We start from the raw sequence: 14,899 nt of genomic DNA on the forward strand, positions 1-14,899 counted from the left end.
TTTGTGTTAATCAGGGAAAACAATAGCATGGCGCCCACAAAGACAGGGGTGCCAAAAAACAGGATTATTAGGCTGCCTGCGCCGCTTGTACGACCCAGCTGCCGGCAGGTCCCATTGACCCTCATTGTGTACAACTGGGTGAGAGTTATTCTGTCTCACGGTTACGAGATAGAGTTTACCTCTCGTCCCCCGACTCGATTCTTCAGGTCATCCCCGCCTCCCGAGCGAGCCGAGGCTCCTCTGCAGGCGCGGCACACTCTGACGGCTGAAGGAGTGGTGATCCCTGTTCCTCTTCAGCAACAGAGCCACGGTTTTTACTCCAACTTGTTGGTGGTCTCAAAGAAGGACGGGTCTTTCCGCCCGGTCCTGGACCTGAAACTGCTCAACAGACGGGTAAAAACCAGGCGGTTCCGGATGGAATCCCTCCGCTCCGTCATCGCCTCAATGTCCCAAGGAGATTTCCTTGCATCAATCGATATCAAAAATGCTTATCCCCATGTACCGATTGCTCCAGAGCACCAGCGCTTCTTGCGCTTCACCATAGGACACGAATACCTGCAATTCGTGGCACTGCCGTTCGGCCTGGCAACAGCCCCACGGGTTTTTACCAAGGTTATGGCTACTGTAGTAGCGCTTCTACACTCCCTGGGTCACTCGGTGATCCAGTATTTGGACGATCTGCTGATCAAGGCACCCTCTATAGAGGCATGCCAACGCAGCCTTGACGCTACCCTGGAGACTCTCCAGGGTTTCGGGTGGATCATCAATTTTCCAAAGTCAAATCTGACACCGGCCCAATCGCTGACATATCTTGGCACGAAGTTTCATACTCTCAGCGATAGTGAAGCTTCCGCTGATCAAACAGCAGTCACTACGGAAAGGGGTACAATCTCTCCTTCAAGGCCAGTCACACCCCGTGAGGCGCCTCACGCACTTCCTGGGGAAGATGGTGACAGCAATGGAGGCAGTCCCTTTCGCGCAATTTCACCTGCGTCCCCTTCAATGGGACATCCTATGCAAATGGGACAGGAAGCAGACGTCCCTCGTCAGGATCGTCTCCCTCTCTCAGACGACCAAAGCTTCCCTTCGGTGGTGGCTTATTCCCACTTCATTAGCGAAGGGGAAATCTTTCCTACCCCCATCCTGGGAAGTAGTCACGACGGACGCGAGTCTGTCAGGGTGGGGAGCGGTTTTTCTCCACCACAGGGCTTAGGGTACGTGGACCCAGCAAGAGTCCTCGCTTCAGATCAATTTTCTGGAAATACGGGCAGGGTATCTTGCCCTGAAAGCTTTCCAGCAGTGGCTGGAAGGCAAGCAGATCAGAATTCAGTCGGACAATTCCACAGTGGTGGCATACATCAACCACCAAGGCGGCACACGCAGTCGGCAAGCCTCCCAGGAAGTCCGGCGGATTTTGATGTGGGTGGAAGCCACGGCCTCCACCATCTCTGCAGTTCACATTCCAAGCGTGGAAAACTGGGAAGCGGATTATCTCAGTCGCCAGGGCATGGACACAGGGGAATGGTCCCTTCACCCGGGCGTGTTTCAGGAGATCTGTTGCCGCTGGGGGGTGCCGGACGTCGACTTCATGGCGTCCCGGCACAATAACAAGGTACCGACGTTCATGGCACGGTCTCAAGATCCCAGAGCTCTGGCGGCAGACGCCTTAGTTCAGGATTGGTCGCAGTTTCAGCTCCCTTATGTGTTCCTCCGCTGGCACTGTTGTCCAGAGTGTTACGCAAGATCAGGGCCGACTGCCGCCGCGTCATCCTCGTCGCTCCAGACTGGCTGAGGAGGTCGTGGTACCCGGATCTGTGGCATCTCACAGTCGGCCAACCGTGGGCACTACCAGACCGACCAGACTTGTTATCTCAAGGGCCGTTTTTTCCATCTCAATTCTGTGGCCCTCAACCTGACTGTGTGGCCATTGAGTCCTGGATCCTGGCGTCTTCAGGATTATCTCAAGACGTCATTGCCACTATGAGACAGGCTAGGAAACCAACATCCGCCAAGATCTACCACAGGACGTGGAAAATTTTCCTGTCGTGGTGCTCTGCTCAGGGTTCTTCTCCCTGGCACTTTGCCTTGCCCATTTTTTCTGTCCTTCCTTCAATCTGGACTGGAAAAGGGTTTGTCGCTCAACTCCCTTAAGGGACAAGTCTCAGCGCTCTCTGTGTTTTTTTCCAGAAGCGCCTAGCCAGACTTCCACAGGTACGCACGTTCCTGCAGGGGGTTTGTCACATCGTTCCTTCTTACAAGCTGACGTTAGAACCCTGGATTCTGAACAGGGTGCTGCTGGTTCTTTAGAAATCACCATTCGAGCCAATGAGAGATATTTCTCTCTCACGCCTTTCGCAGAAAGGGTTTTTTCTAGTAGCAGTCACTTCACTTCGGAGAGTGTCCGAGCTAGCAGCGCTGTCATGCAGAGCCCCTTTCCTGGTTGTTCACCAGGACAAGGTGGTTCTGCGTCCGGTTCCGGACTTTCTCTCTAAGGTGGTATCCCCCTTTCATCTCAATCAGGATATCTCCTTACCTTCTTTTTGTCCTCATCCAGTTCACCAATGTGAAAAGGATTTGCACTTGTTAGATCTGGTGAGAGCACTCAGACTCTACATTTCTCGTACGGCGCCCCTGCGCCGCTCGGATGCACTTTTTGTCCTTGTCGCTGGCCAGCGTAAAGGGTCACAGGCTTCCAAATCAACCTTGGCTCGGTGGATCAAGGAGCCAATTCTCGAAGTCCACCGTTCGGCTGGGCTTCCGGTTCCCTCAGGGCTGAAGGCCCATTCTACCAGAGCCGTGGGTGCGTCCTGGGCTTTGAGACACCAGGATACGGCTCAGCAGGTGTGTCAGGCGGCTACCTGGTCGAGCCTGCACACTTTCACGAAACACTATCAGTTGCATACCTATGCTTCGGCGGATGCCAGTCTAGGTAGACGAGTCCGTCAGGCGGCGATTGCGCACCTGTAGGAAAAGGCCGTTTTACGGCTCTCTTACGAGGTATTATTTTACCCACCCAGGGATTGCTTTTGGACATCCCAATTGTCTGGGTCTCCCAATAGAGCGACAAAGAAGAAGGGAATTTTGTTTACTTACCGTAAATTCCTTTTCTTCTAGCTCTAATTGGGAGACCCAGCACCCGCCCCTGTTTTTTTGGTGTACACATGTAGTTCATGTTGAATGGTTTCAGTTCTCCGATATTCCTTCGGATCGATGTTACTTTAAACCAGTTTATAATTCTTTTTCCTCCTTCTTGCTTTTGCACCAAAACTGAGGAGCCCGTGGGAGCACGGGGGGTGTATAGGCAGAAGGGGAGGGGCTTAACACTTTTGAGTGTAATACTTTGTGCTGCCTCCGGAGGCATAGCCTATACACCCAATTGTCTGGGTCTCCCAATTAGAGCTAGAAGAAAAGGAATTTACGGTAAGTAAACAAAATTCCCTTCTTTCTAGCATCCATCGACATCAGAGATGCTTATTTGCATGTGCCAATTGCAGTTTCACACCAGCGTTGGCTACGTTTTGCAATTGGAGAGGAACATTTCCAATTCGTGGCTCTCCCCTTCGGGTTAGCCACGGCCCCTCGAGTATTCACCAAAGTCATGGCAGCAGTGGTTGCGGTTCTGCACCTCCAGGGGTTGGCAGTGATTCCTTACCTGGACGACCTTCTGGTCAAGGCTTCATCCAGTGCAGACTGTCAGCGGAGTGTCTCGCTCACTCTCGCCACTCTAGTCCAGTTCGGGTGGCTTGTCAATCTACCCAAGTCCACTCTGACTCCGACCCAGAGTCTCACGTACCTGGGGATGCAGTTCGAGACTTTGCCGGCACTTGTAAAGCTGCCCTTAGTCAAACAGCAGTCCCTTCATCTGGCGGTGCGCTCTTTGCTGAGGTCTCGCCGTCACTCCATCAGGCACCTAATGCAGGTGCTGGGTCAGATGGTGGCGTCAATGGAAGCTGTTCCCTTTGCCCAGTTCCATCTGCGTCCTCTGCAGCTGGACATTCTCCGCTGTTGGGACAAGCGGACTTACTCCTTGCACAGGTTGGTAGCTCTGTCGCCACAGACCAGGGGCTCCCTTCAGTGGTGGCTTCGGCCCCTCTCTCTGTCTCAGGGACGCTCCTTCCTGGCCCCGTCCTGGGTGATCCTCACCACGGATGCCAGTCTAACCGGCTGGGGAGCAGTAGATCTCCACCACAGAGCGCAGGGCACTTGGACTCTGAATCAGCCCTCTCGATCAATGTGCTGGAAATCAGAGCTGTGCTTCTAGCTCTCTTAGCCTTTCACCATCTGTTGGCGGGCAAGCACATTCGAGTCCAGTCAGACAACGCGACTGTGGTTGCCTACATCAATCACCAGGGCGGGACACGCAGCCGCCTGGCAATGTTGGAGGTTCAACGCATCCTTCAGTGGACGGAGGACTCCAAGTCCACCATATCCGCAGTCTACATCCCAGGCGTGGAAAACTGGGAGGCAGATTATCTCAGCCGCCAAACCTTGGACAGCGGCGAGTGGGCTCTGCATTCGGCAGTGTTTCGGACAATCTGCCCCAAGTGGGGCACTCCGGAAGTGGATCTAATGGCATCCCGGCACAACAACAAGGTTCCGGTTTACGTGGCTCGCTCCCACGATCCCCAGGCCATTGCAGCGGACGCGCTGGTTCAGGATTGGTCCCAGTTTCGTCTGTCTTACGTGTTTCCCCCTCTAGCTCTCTTGCCCAGAGTCCTGCGCAAGATCAGAATGGAGGGCCGTCGGGTCATCCTCATTGCTCCAGACTGGCCCAGGCGAGCTTGGTACCCAGACCTGCTCCATCTGTCCGTAGAGGTGCCGTGGCATCTTCCGGACCGCCCAGACCTTCTCTCTCAAGGTCCGTTTTTCCGCCAGAATTCTGCGGCTCTCAGATTGACGGCGTGGCTCTTGAGTCCTGGATCTTGACGGCTTCTGGTATTCCTCCTGAAGTCCTCTCCACTATGACTCGGGCCCGTAAGTCTTCCTCCGTCAAGATCGATCACAGGACTTGGAAGATTTTCCTGTCCTGGTGTCGCTCTTCCGGCCATGCTCCTTGGCCTTTTTCTCTGCCGACCCTCCTGTCCTTTCTATAGTCCGGTCTGCAGCTAGGACTATCCCTCAATTCCCTCAAGGGACAGGTCTCGGCTCTGTGAGTATTGTTCCAGCGGTGTATCGCCCGGCTGGCTCAGGTGCGCACCTTCATGCAGGGCGCATCTCATATCATTCCGCCTTACCGGCGGCCTTTGGATCCCTGGGACCTTAATCTGGTCCTCACGGCCTTGCAGAGACCCCCTTTTGAGCCACTTAGGGAGGTTTCTTTGTCCCGTCTGTCACAAAGTGGTCTTTCTAGTGGCCATAACTTCCCTCAGGAGAGTCTCTGATTTGGCTGCTCTCTCTTCGGAGTCACCTTTTTTGTTTTTTCATCAAGACAAGGTGGTTCTCCGTCCGACTCCGGACTTTCTTCCTAAGGTGGTATCTCCTTTCCACCTGAACCAGGATATTTCCCTGCCTTCCTTTTGTCCGGCTCCTGTTCATCGCTTTGAAAAAGCGTTGCATACTCTGCATCTGGTGCGGGCGCTCCGGATCTATGTGTCTCGCACCGCTGCTCTTAGGCGGTGCACCTCTCTTTTTGTGCTGACCTCAGGTCGGCGTAAGGGCCTCTCTGCTTCTAATCCGACCCTAGCTTGTTGGATCAGGTCGGCCATTTCCGATGCCTACCAGAGTACTCAGGTGCACACTCGACCAGAGCTGTCGGTGCCTCTTGGGCTTTCAGGCACCAGGCTACGGCTCAGCAGGTCTGTCAGCAAGGATGGTTGACCTTAGGGAGATCAACATCCACCACTGCGGAGACACAATCACGTGTTTCTCAACGCAGTGATTCTAGAGCAATGCCCCCTGGGAAATATTCAAAGCAAGAAGGCCTGCGGAGACACCATCACATATTTCTCAACGCTGGCAGAAAACTAGCCAGGCCTTTCACCGGGAAGGAACAACCACAGGAAGGGCAGTCTCCAGTCAAGGAGACCACCTATGCCAAACATGGTATCCATCCACAGACGGCCGTTTCGGGGGTTTTGCCCCTCATCAGTGTGGAGTAGGAATCTGGCTAGTGGGAGCATTGCCTAGTAAAAGACTATGTGAGCAAGGATGGTTGACCTTAGGGAGATACATGTGGCCAGCCCAACTAGCCAGATTCCTACTCCACACTGATGAGGGGCAAATACCCCGAAACGGCTGTCTGTGGATGGATACCATGTTTGTCATAGGTGGTCTCCTTGACTGGAGACTGCCCTTCCCGTGGTTGTTCCTTCCCGGTGAAAGACCTGGCTAGTTTCCTGCCAGCGTTGAGAAACATGTGATGGTGTCTCCGCAGGCCTTCTTGCTTTGAATATTTCCCAGGGGGCATTGCTCTAGAATCACTGCGTTGAGAAACACGTGATGGTGTCTCCGCAGTGGTGGATGTTGATCTCCCTAAGGTCAACCATCCTTGCTCACATAGTCTTTTACTAGGCAATGTCCCACTAGCCAGATTGCTACTCCACACTGATGAGGGACAAATACCCTGAAACGGCTGTCTGTGGATGGATACCATGTTTGGCATAGGTGGTCTCCTTGACTGGAGACTGCCCTTCCCGTGGTTGTTCCTTCCCGGTGAAAGACCTGGCTAGTTTCCTGCCAGCGTTGAGAAACATGTGATGGTGTCTCCGCAGGCCTTCTTGCTTCGCAGCAGGTCTGTCAGGCTGCCACTTGGTCTAGTCTGCATACCTTGTCAAAGCACTACAAAGTTCATGCTCATGCTTCGGCAGATGCGAGCTTGGGCAGACTCATCCTTCAGGTGGCTGTCGCCCATTAGTGAAGTTAGGTTTCGCCTACTTCTCAGTTTTCTGTTTATTCCCACCCATGGACTGTTTTGAGACGTCCCATGGTCTGGGTCTCCCATAAGGAACGATGAAGAAAAAGAGAATTTTGTTTACTTACCGTAAATTCTTTTTCTTATAGTTCCGTAATGGGAGACCCAGCACCCTCCCTGTTGCCTGTTGGCAGTTTTCTTGTTCCGTGTGTTTTCACCGGCTGTTGTCGTGGACAGAGTCTCCGGTTGTTCCGGTTCTTGCTCTATTTGTACTTGTGGGTGGCTGTCCTCCTTCAGCTTTTGCACTAAACTGGCTATAATTGGTTATCCAGGGGGTGTATATGCTCGGAGGGAGGAGCTACACTTTTTAGTGTAGTACTTTGTGTGTCCTCCGGAGGCAGAAGCTATACACTCATGGTCTGGGTCTCCCATTACGGAACTATAAGAAAAAGAATTTACGGTAAGTAAACAAAATTCTCTATTTTCACTGCCTGGACTGAAGCAGTGTTTTAAGGTGAGATCCCCCCTGACTGGTTTCCCAGACAAAGGGAGAAAAGACGCTGCAGGGAAGGCTCCCAGGACATTTACAGTATTTATTATGAGAAAGTCCCTTGCTGAGTGCAAGGAGGAGAGCCCTAAGGATTCCTGCACACACAGTGTTAACTTTTCTCTAGCTTGCTGGCTGGAGGAGGGGGGAAGTCACTCCTGTTTGCAGAAAGTCCTGCAGATAATTTCCGGTGGCAGGGGGAGGGCCACTCACGCTGTTTATTTGCTCTAGCAGAAAAGCCGGCTGATAACCACCAGTGACAAGCTGTGTGCTGACTGGAGGGAGAGGGAGGAAAACTATCAGAAGCTCCCTTCCCACCGTTTTTTACTACCCACAGCAGGGGGGGGCACACTGACTTCATCTTCGCGCTCTTTTAGCGTTAAGCCCCGCCCCCCCCTTCCCAGGAAAGTGTGCGAAGATCTCCATAGAGCTTAATCCTTCCTGAGGACAGGGCCATCGGCTGATTCTGGTGAGGTGCTTGCTTCACTTGTAGCTCTGCTGAGCATTGCTCCCCCTCCTGGCATACTCCTATTAGGAACATGCAGAATTCTAAGGGCACTAAGAGTGCTAAGGCCCACATAGTCTATTATTCAGCCTGCACTGCCTGCCGCGCTGAGCTACCACGTAAACACACCTCTTCTCTCTGTGAGTCCTGTGCCCCTATAGCCCACCCAAGACCCCCTGCCACCACTGCCGCAACCATCAGCCCAGGGCCTAGGGCTCCCAGCCCACCGGAATGGGCACAGTTTCTGTCCCAATCCATGGAAAAACTGTCACAGAACCTGGTGCTGGCTATGCAATGTCGTCCTCCACACCCTTCTGGGTCCCTGGACGGAACGCAGCCTGAGGATACCCCTATGGAGGATCCTTCTGAGGTAATCCGGGCACATGCTTCACCGGCTGCAGGGATCAGGAAAAGAGCACACGGCCGGGTGTCTCCAGCGGGCTCTCCCTCGGGAGCACACAGGGCAGGCTCTCCCACACGCTCCACGGCTTCTGAAGAGCTGGAGGAGGGAGAATGCTGTTTATACCAAGAGGATTCCTTGGTTTCAGCCTCCCCAGATGATCAAACTGCAATAGACTCCCTTATAGCAGCAATCAATCAAACTCTGCATGTGGAGGATCCCCCATCCACTACCACTGACCATGCGGTTTCCTTTAATAGGGCAAGGAAACCCCAAAAGGTTTTCGCTGATCACCCAGAGTTTCAGGATATCCTCACAAAGCAAAGGGAGAAGCCTGACAGGCGCTTCGGTAGCCGAAAACTCATGGAGTCCCGGTACCCTTTAGCCTCACCTGCCCCTAAGGGCTGGGCCGATCCGCCCTCGGTCGACCCCCCCCCCCCCCCCCCCCCCGGTCTCCCGCCTTACCACAAAGACGCTCCTGTCTTTTACCCGATGGTTCCTCCATCAAGGACCCGGGACCCGACAGACAGGTGGAGCACCACGCCCGCTCTGCTTTTGAGGCTGCGGGTTCCTCCCTCTCGCCCTCCTTTGCCGCTGCGTGGGTCGCAAAGGCTATCTCTGTCTGGGCAGAATCCCTTAACACTTCGCTTGAGGAATCCCAGTTCACTCATACCTTCAGAGAGGTAACAGCTCAAATTGCCGCTGCGGCGGAGTACCTCATGCAGGCCTCCATGGACGCTGCTACCTGCCCAGCGTTTGCCGCCTCAAATACCATAGCCATCCGTAGAGCTCTCTGGCTCCGACAATTGCGAGCGGACTCTGCCTTCAAGAAGTCTCTCACGGGCCTTCGCTTGTTTTCAGACCGATTGTTTGGCGAACGTCTGCACGAGCTCATTTCTGACGCCACGGGAGGAAAGAGTACCTCCCTCCCCCAGCCGAAGTCCAGGACGTCTTTCACCAGACGTCCACAGTCCTCGTTCCGCTCCTTTTGGAACTCATTTGGTTGGTCGACATCCCGTGCTGTCCCCGCCACCAGCCGTGGACTACGCAGGGACCGACCACCTCAGCTCTCCCCGAAACCCACTTCGTCATGACAGCCTAGACCGAAACAGTCCAGGACTAGGGAGACTCGGCCACGATGTTTCCCCCCCTCATGACTCCTTCGGCTCCCCGGAAGACACACTCATTGTAGGAGGTCGACTTTGGCTCTTTCATCACATCTGGGCTGCCGCCTCAGACGACAAATGGGTCGAGACCTTGTGTCTTCCGGTTACCACATAGAATTTCGGACCCGACCCCCGAGTCGGTTCTTTCTCTCAAACCCCCCAAAGACTCGAAAACGACGCAAAGCTTTTTTCTCAGCAATCCACTCGCTCCAAACAGCAGGAGTGATAATACCTGTCCCAGACGACGAGAAGTTCGGGGGTTTTTATTCCAACCTCTTTGTGGTCCCAAAAAAGGATGGGGGTCAGTTCGACCCATCCTGGACCTCAAACGCCTAAACAAACATGTGCACGTACGGAGATTCAGAATGGAATCCCTAAGGTCCATTATTGCATCCATGGTCGAAGGGGAATTCCTGGCCTCCATAGACATCAAGGACACATACCTGCACATACCCATCGCCCCAGATCACCAAAAGTTCCTCCGCTTCGCAGTTCAGGACTCCCACTTTCAATTCATAGCTCTACCCTTCGGCCTTGCCACCGCACCAAGGGTCTTCACCAAAGTCATGGCAGCCGCCATGAGCTTCCTTCACGCCAGGGGAGTAGTCATTCTCCCTTACTTGGACGACCTCCTCATCAAGGCCCCCTCCTTCCGTGACTGCCCAACCAGCGTACAGATCACTGTAGACACCTTATCCCGCTTAGGGTGGCTAGTGAATCTGGACAAATCATCCCCGATCCCATCACCTTCCTGGGCATGTCCCTGGACACCCGTCGGGGCTTGATCCTTCTCCCTCAGGACAAGGTGAACGCTCTTCAGCGAGCGGTACGCTGCCTTCTACGTCCTCCGTCTCGCTCCATTCGATTCAGCATGAAAGTGCTCGGCAGGATGGTGGCAGCTATGGAAGCAGTACCCTTTGCTCAACTGCACCTCCGCCCACTGCAGCTAGCCCTTCTAGCGGCCTGGGACAAGAGCCCCTTCTCCCTGGACAGACATCTTCACCTGACGCCTTCAGTCAGGTACGCACTCTGGTGGTGGCTTCGGTCCTCATCCCTATCGAAGGGGAGATCTTTTCTCCCAGTGAACTGGCTGGTCCTGACCACGGACGCCAGCCTCCTAGGCTGGGGAGCAGTGTACCGGCACCACACTGCTCAAGGACGTTGGACGCCCCAGGAGTCTTTCCTACCCATAAACATCCTGGAACTCCGCGCGATCTTCCTCACGCTCAGAGAGTTCTGCCCTCTGCTAGCGGGTCGTCAGATTCGAGTCCAATCGGACAATGCGACAGCTGTAGCCTATATCAATCGGCAGGGGGGCACCCGCAGCAAAGCTGCTTATCTCGAGGCCCACAAGATCCTCAGCTGGGCCGAATCGTCGGGATCAGTGATGTCAGCGGTACTCATGGTGCAGGGAAACTAACGTCCAGCCTATGCCTCTGGCCATCCCCAGAATTCTTGACTTTCTACAGTCTGGCTTGCAAGCGGGGTTGGCTCTCAGTTCCCTTAAAGGGCAGGTCTCAGCGCTCTCAATCTTCTACCGGTGCCGCCTGGCTCAAAAACCGCAAGTCAAGACCTTCCTCCAGGGCGTTTCCGATCTAGTTCCCCCGTACAAACGGCCGCTGGACCCATGGGACCTCAACCTCGTTCTGGACGGTCTCCAGAGGTCTCCCTTTGAACCCCTCAAGGAATCCTCCCTTGCTCTTCTGTCCTGGAAGGTAACATTCCTGGTGGCAATTACGTCCATCAGACGGGTTTCGGAGCTAGCAGCACTCTCTCTTGCCGCGAGCCTTTTCTGATCTTTCACCAGGACAAGGTGGTTCTCCGCCCCCTTCCGGATTTCCTTCCAAAGGTTCTTACCCCGTTTAATTTGAACGAGGACATTGTTCTGCCTTCCTTTTGTCCACACCCAGTTCATAGGGTGGAAAGGTCTCTGAATTCGTTAGACCTCGTCAGAGCTCTCAGATATTACATATCCAGGACAGCCCCGTTTAGAAAAACGGACTCTTTGTTCGTCATTCCTGAGGGGCCTAAGAAGGGACAGGCAGCTTCAAAGGCTACTCTGGCTCGCTGGATTCGCTCTGCGATCCAGGAAGTCTACCGCTTGCAACTCAATTCCTTCCTAGTGGGCTGCGGGCTCATTCCACGCAAGCAGTTGGCGCTTCGTGGGCCATTCGGCATCAGGCTTCAGTGGAACAGGTGTGTAAGGCTGCGACCTGGTCTAGCCTACATACGTTTTCAAAGCATTACAGAGTTCATACCCAGGTTTCAACTGAGGGAAATCTGGGTAGGAAAATTCTGCAAACAGCAGAAGAGCACCTCTCTCAGTAGGCGCTCCAGGCTGTCTGGGACTGGTTCCTAGTCCTTGGGTTGTGTTGTCTTCTTTTATGTTTCCCACCCATGGACTGCTTTAGGACGTCCCATGGTCCTGTGTACCCCAATGAGGTGTCAGAGAAAAACGGATTTTTGTGTACTCACCGTAAAATCGTTTTCTCTTAGCCATCATTGGGGGACACAGCACCCACAGTGTTGCCCTGTTGGGCCTTGGTTCTCTCAGTACCTGATTTGGTTATGACTCTTCTTTTCTCATGTTCCTCTGTTGAGAAGTTTTTACTGTGTTTTTTTTTTTTTTTCTCCTACTGCTTGTGTACTAAAACTGAGGTTGCCTGGCCTGGCCAGGGGGTGTATACTGCAGAGGAGGAGCTATGCTTTTGCATCTAGTTAGTGTCCTCCTATGGATAGGCAGCATAACACCGATGGTCCTGTGTCCCCCAATGATGGCTAAGAGAAAACGATTTTACGGTGAGTACACAAAAATCTTTTTTTTTTCTTGGTGTTAATGAAATGTTAAGCTCTATGGGCAGGTCAAAAATCTTCCTGAGAATCCACCTCAAAAGCTTATTTTAATGCTTGGCGACATCAATCGCTGCATCTGTGATGTCATGAATCCTCAAGGATATAGATCGCCAATGTCCTCGCTTCTGCGCAGTGTTCTGCCTCTTTATAAGCATTGGCTTTACCTGCCTTCAGTGCAGGCGCAGACTAGCTATGCAGGAGGGTGATGAAGCCAGTGCTTATAAACGGGCAGAACACTGCGCAGAAGCCCCGTTCATCTTTCCAGCTGCTCATCTAGAAGTAGCTAAATATGCAATGTCTGATTCTGGGCAGCACGGTGGCTCAGTGGTTAGCTCTCAGTGCCCTTGCAGCGCTGGGGTCCTGGGTTCAAATACCACCAAGGACACTATCTGCAAGGAGTTTTTATGTTCTCCCCGTGTTTGCATGGGTTTCCTCCGGGTTCTCCGGTTTCCTCCCACACTCCAAAGACATACAGATAGGGACTCTAGATTGTGAGCCCCAATGGGGACAGTATTGCCAATGTATGTAAAGCGCTGTGGAATTAATAACGCTATATAAATGAATAAAATTATTATTATTATTATTCCTCCTTACAAAAGGCAATCACTTGGATGATGTTGTATTTTCTAGTGTTTATGTTTGATGGATTTAATTTTCAGGATAACTAATGAGTACGAGATTTGATGGTGTGTGTATAAAGACGATGTGCCTCCTGTTTTAGGACTATTTCCTGGGCTGTGCGCAGAGCAGCAGCTCCGACTCTGATGCTCTACCAGAATCCTTATGTTGGCTGACACATCCTCTGGGAAAACACTTCTTCATCAGGTCTAACTGGACTGTAAAGGCTGCATCAAAGGAGTCCATCTACAGCTCTTCAAGAAACCCAGGTATGATGATTGCCCATAGAGAACCTTTGTTCTTACTGACGCAGCGGAGAACAATAACCAGATTATTATATTGACAGTAGTTGACTTATTTTCGGATTAGAGACGTTACACCAATCACTATAGTATTAGTAATTCATTATCAAACCAGTGTTTATTTTCCCTTGCAGCTGACCCCATTGCTCAGATCAGTCGGGCCTTTTGTGAGTCTTTACTGGAGAAAGCGTTGTATGCTCTTGCAAAGCCTGAAGCTAGCAAAATTCCACTGGAAGAAGAAAGCTGGTATGGAGTGGAGAACGCCTAGATTTCATTATCTTTACCTGAACTTTAAAATGACAATCTGAGCATATTCTTGTGCTATGGAGTGCTGAGCATGCCAGTATGGTGGAGGTGGAAACCACAAACTGCCCTCATTGGTGGTCTGACCCTGCTGCTATGCTTTATTACGGCTCTGCTTGTTACGTCCACATACACATTAGGCCCCTTTCACACATCAGTTTCTTTCTCTCTCTCTCTCTCTCTCTCTCTCTCTCTCTCTCTCTCTCTCTCTCTCTCGATCACATAAATCAATAGGACATGTGAAAATAACAAACTTTGTAACTTATCAGAGAAATCTGCTTTTTCTTTGTCGCTCCATTGGGAGACCCAGACAATTGGGTGTATAGCTATTGCCTCTGGAGGCCACACAAAGTATTACACTTAAAAGTGTAAGGCCCCTCCCCTTCTGGCTATACACCCCCAGTGGGATCACTGGCTCACCAGTTTTGTGCTTTGTGCGAAGGAGGCAACACATCCACGCATAGCTCCACTTTTTAGTCAGCAGCAGCTGCTGACTATGTCGGATGGAAGAAAAGAGGACACATATAGTGTCCCCAGCATGCTCCCTTCTCACCCCACTTTATGTCGGAGGTGTTTGTAAGGTTGAGGTACCCATTGCGGGTACGGCGGCAGGAGCCCACATGCTGATTCCTTCCCCATCCCTTTTTACAGGGCTCTGGGTGAAGTGGGATTTACCGGTCTCCAGGCACTGAGACCGTGCTCCATCTACAGCCCCTGGAGAAGATGCTGGATGGAGCGGAGTACATCAGGGACATGGCCCTGCTTCCTCAAGGTACTCTGTGTCCCCGTGCATTTGGCGCTCACACCGCAGCATGCTGGGTGTTGTAGTGCGCCGGGGGACATCAGCGCTGCGGCGCCTGTGCCATAGCCTCATTCAGCTTAGCTGAAGCAGGCACACTTATGGGACTCGGCCGCGCCGGCCGCTGGGACTGCGGCACGGCTGGCACTTGTAGTGCGCCGGGGACTTCAGCGCGGCCTGCGCTTTTACGGCGGCCGCGCTGATAACTACAGTCCCCGGCTTTTGCGGCCTGCTTCCGTTCGTTCCCGCCCCCAGACCTGCCAGTCAGGAGAGGGGCGGGACGCTGCCCACGTCTAGGACTCGGGCGCGCCGGCCGCTGGAACAGCGGCGCGGCTGGCACTTGTAGTGCGCCGGGGACTTCAGCGCGGCCCGCGCTTTTACGGCGGCCGCGCTGATAACTCGAGTCCCCGGCTTTTGCGGCCTGCTTTAGTTCGTTCCCGCCCCCAGACCTGCCAGTCAGGAGAGGGGCGGGACGCTGGCCACTTCTAGGGCGGTCGCGCCGGCCGCTGGGACTGCGGCGCGGCTGGCACTTGTGGTGCGCCGGGGACTTCAGCGC

General features: G+C 53.2%; 1 protein-coding gene across 1 annotated transcript in view; it reads left to right on the forward strand.

Annotated features, from left to right (window-relative positions):
- The window catches only part of SREBF2 (sterol regulatory element binding transcription factor 2), a 159,761-nt gene that overhangs the window by 83,524 nt on the left and 61,338 nt on the right, over nt 1-14,899 (forward strand). The window contains exons 12-13 of the mRNA XM_075321885.1: nt 13,043-13,208; nt 13,376-13,487. Of these exons, the coding sequence (XP_075178000.1) occupies nt 13,043-13,208; nt 13,376-13,487 (278 nt within the window). The remainder of the gene's footprint in view (nt 1-13,042; nt 13,209-13,375; nt 13,488-14,899) is intronic.

Source organism: Anomaloglossus baeobatrachus, chromosome 8, assembly GCF_048569485.1.
Source record: "Anomaloglossus baeobatrachus isolate aAnoBae1 chromosome 8, aAnoBae1.hap1, whole genome shotgun sequence".
NCBI classification, from domain to species: Eukaryota; Metazoa; Chordata; class Amphibia; order Anura; family Aromobatidae; genus Anomaloglossus; species Anomaloglossus baeobatrachus.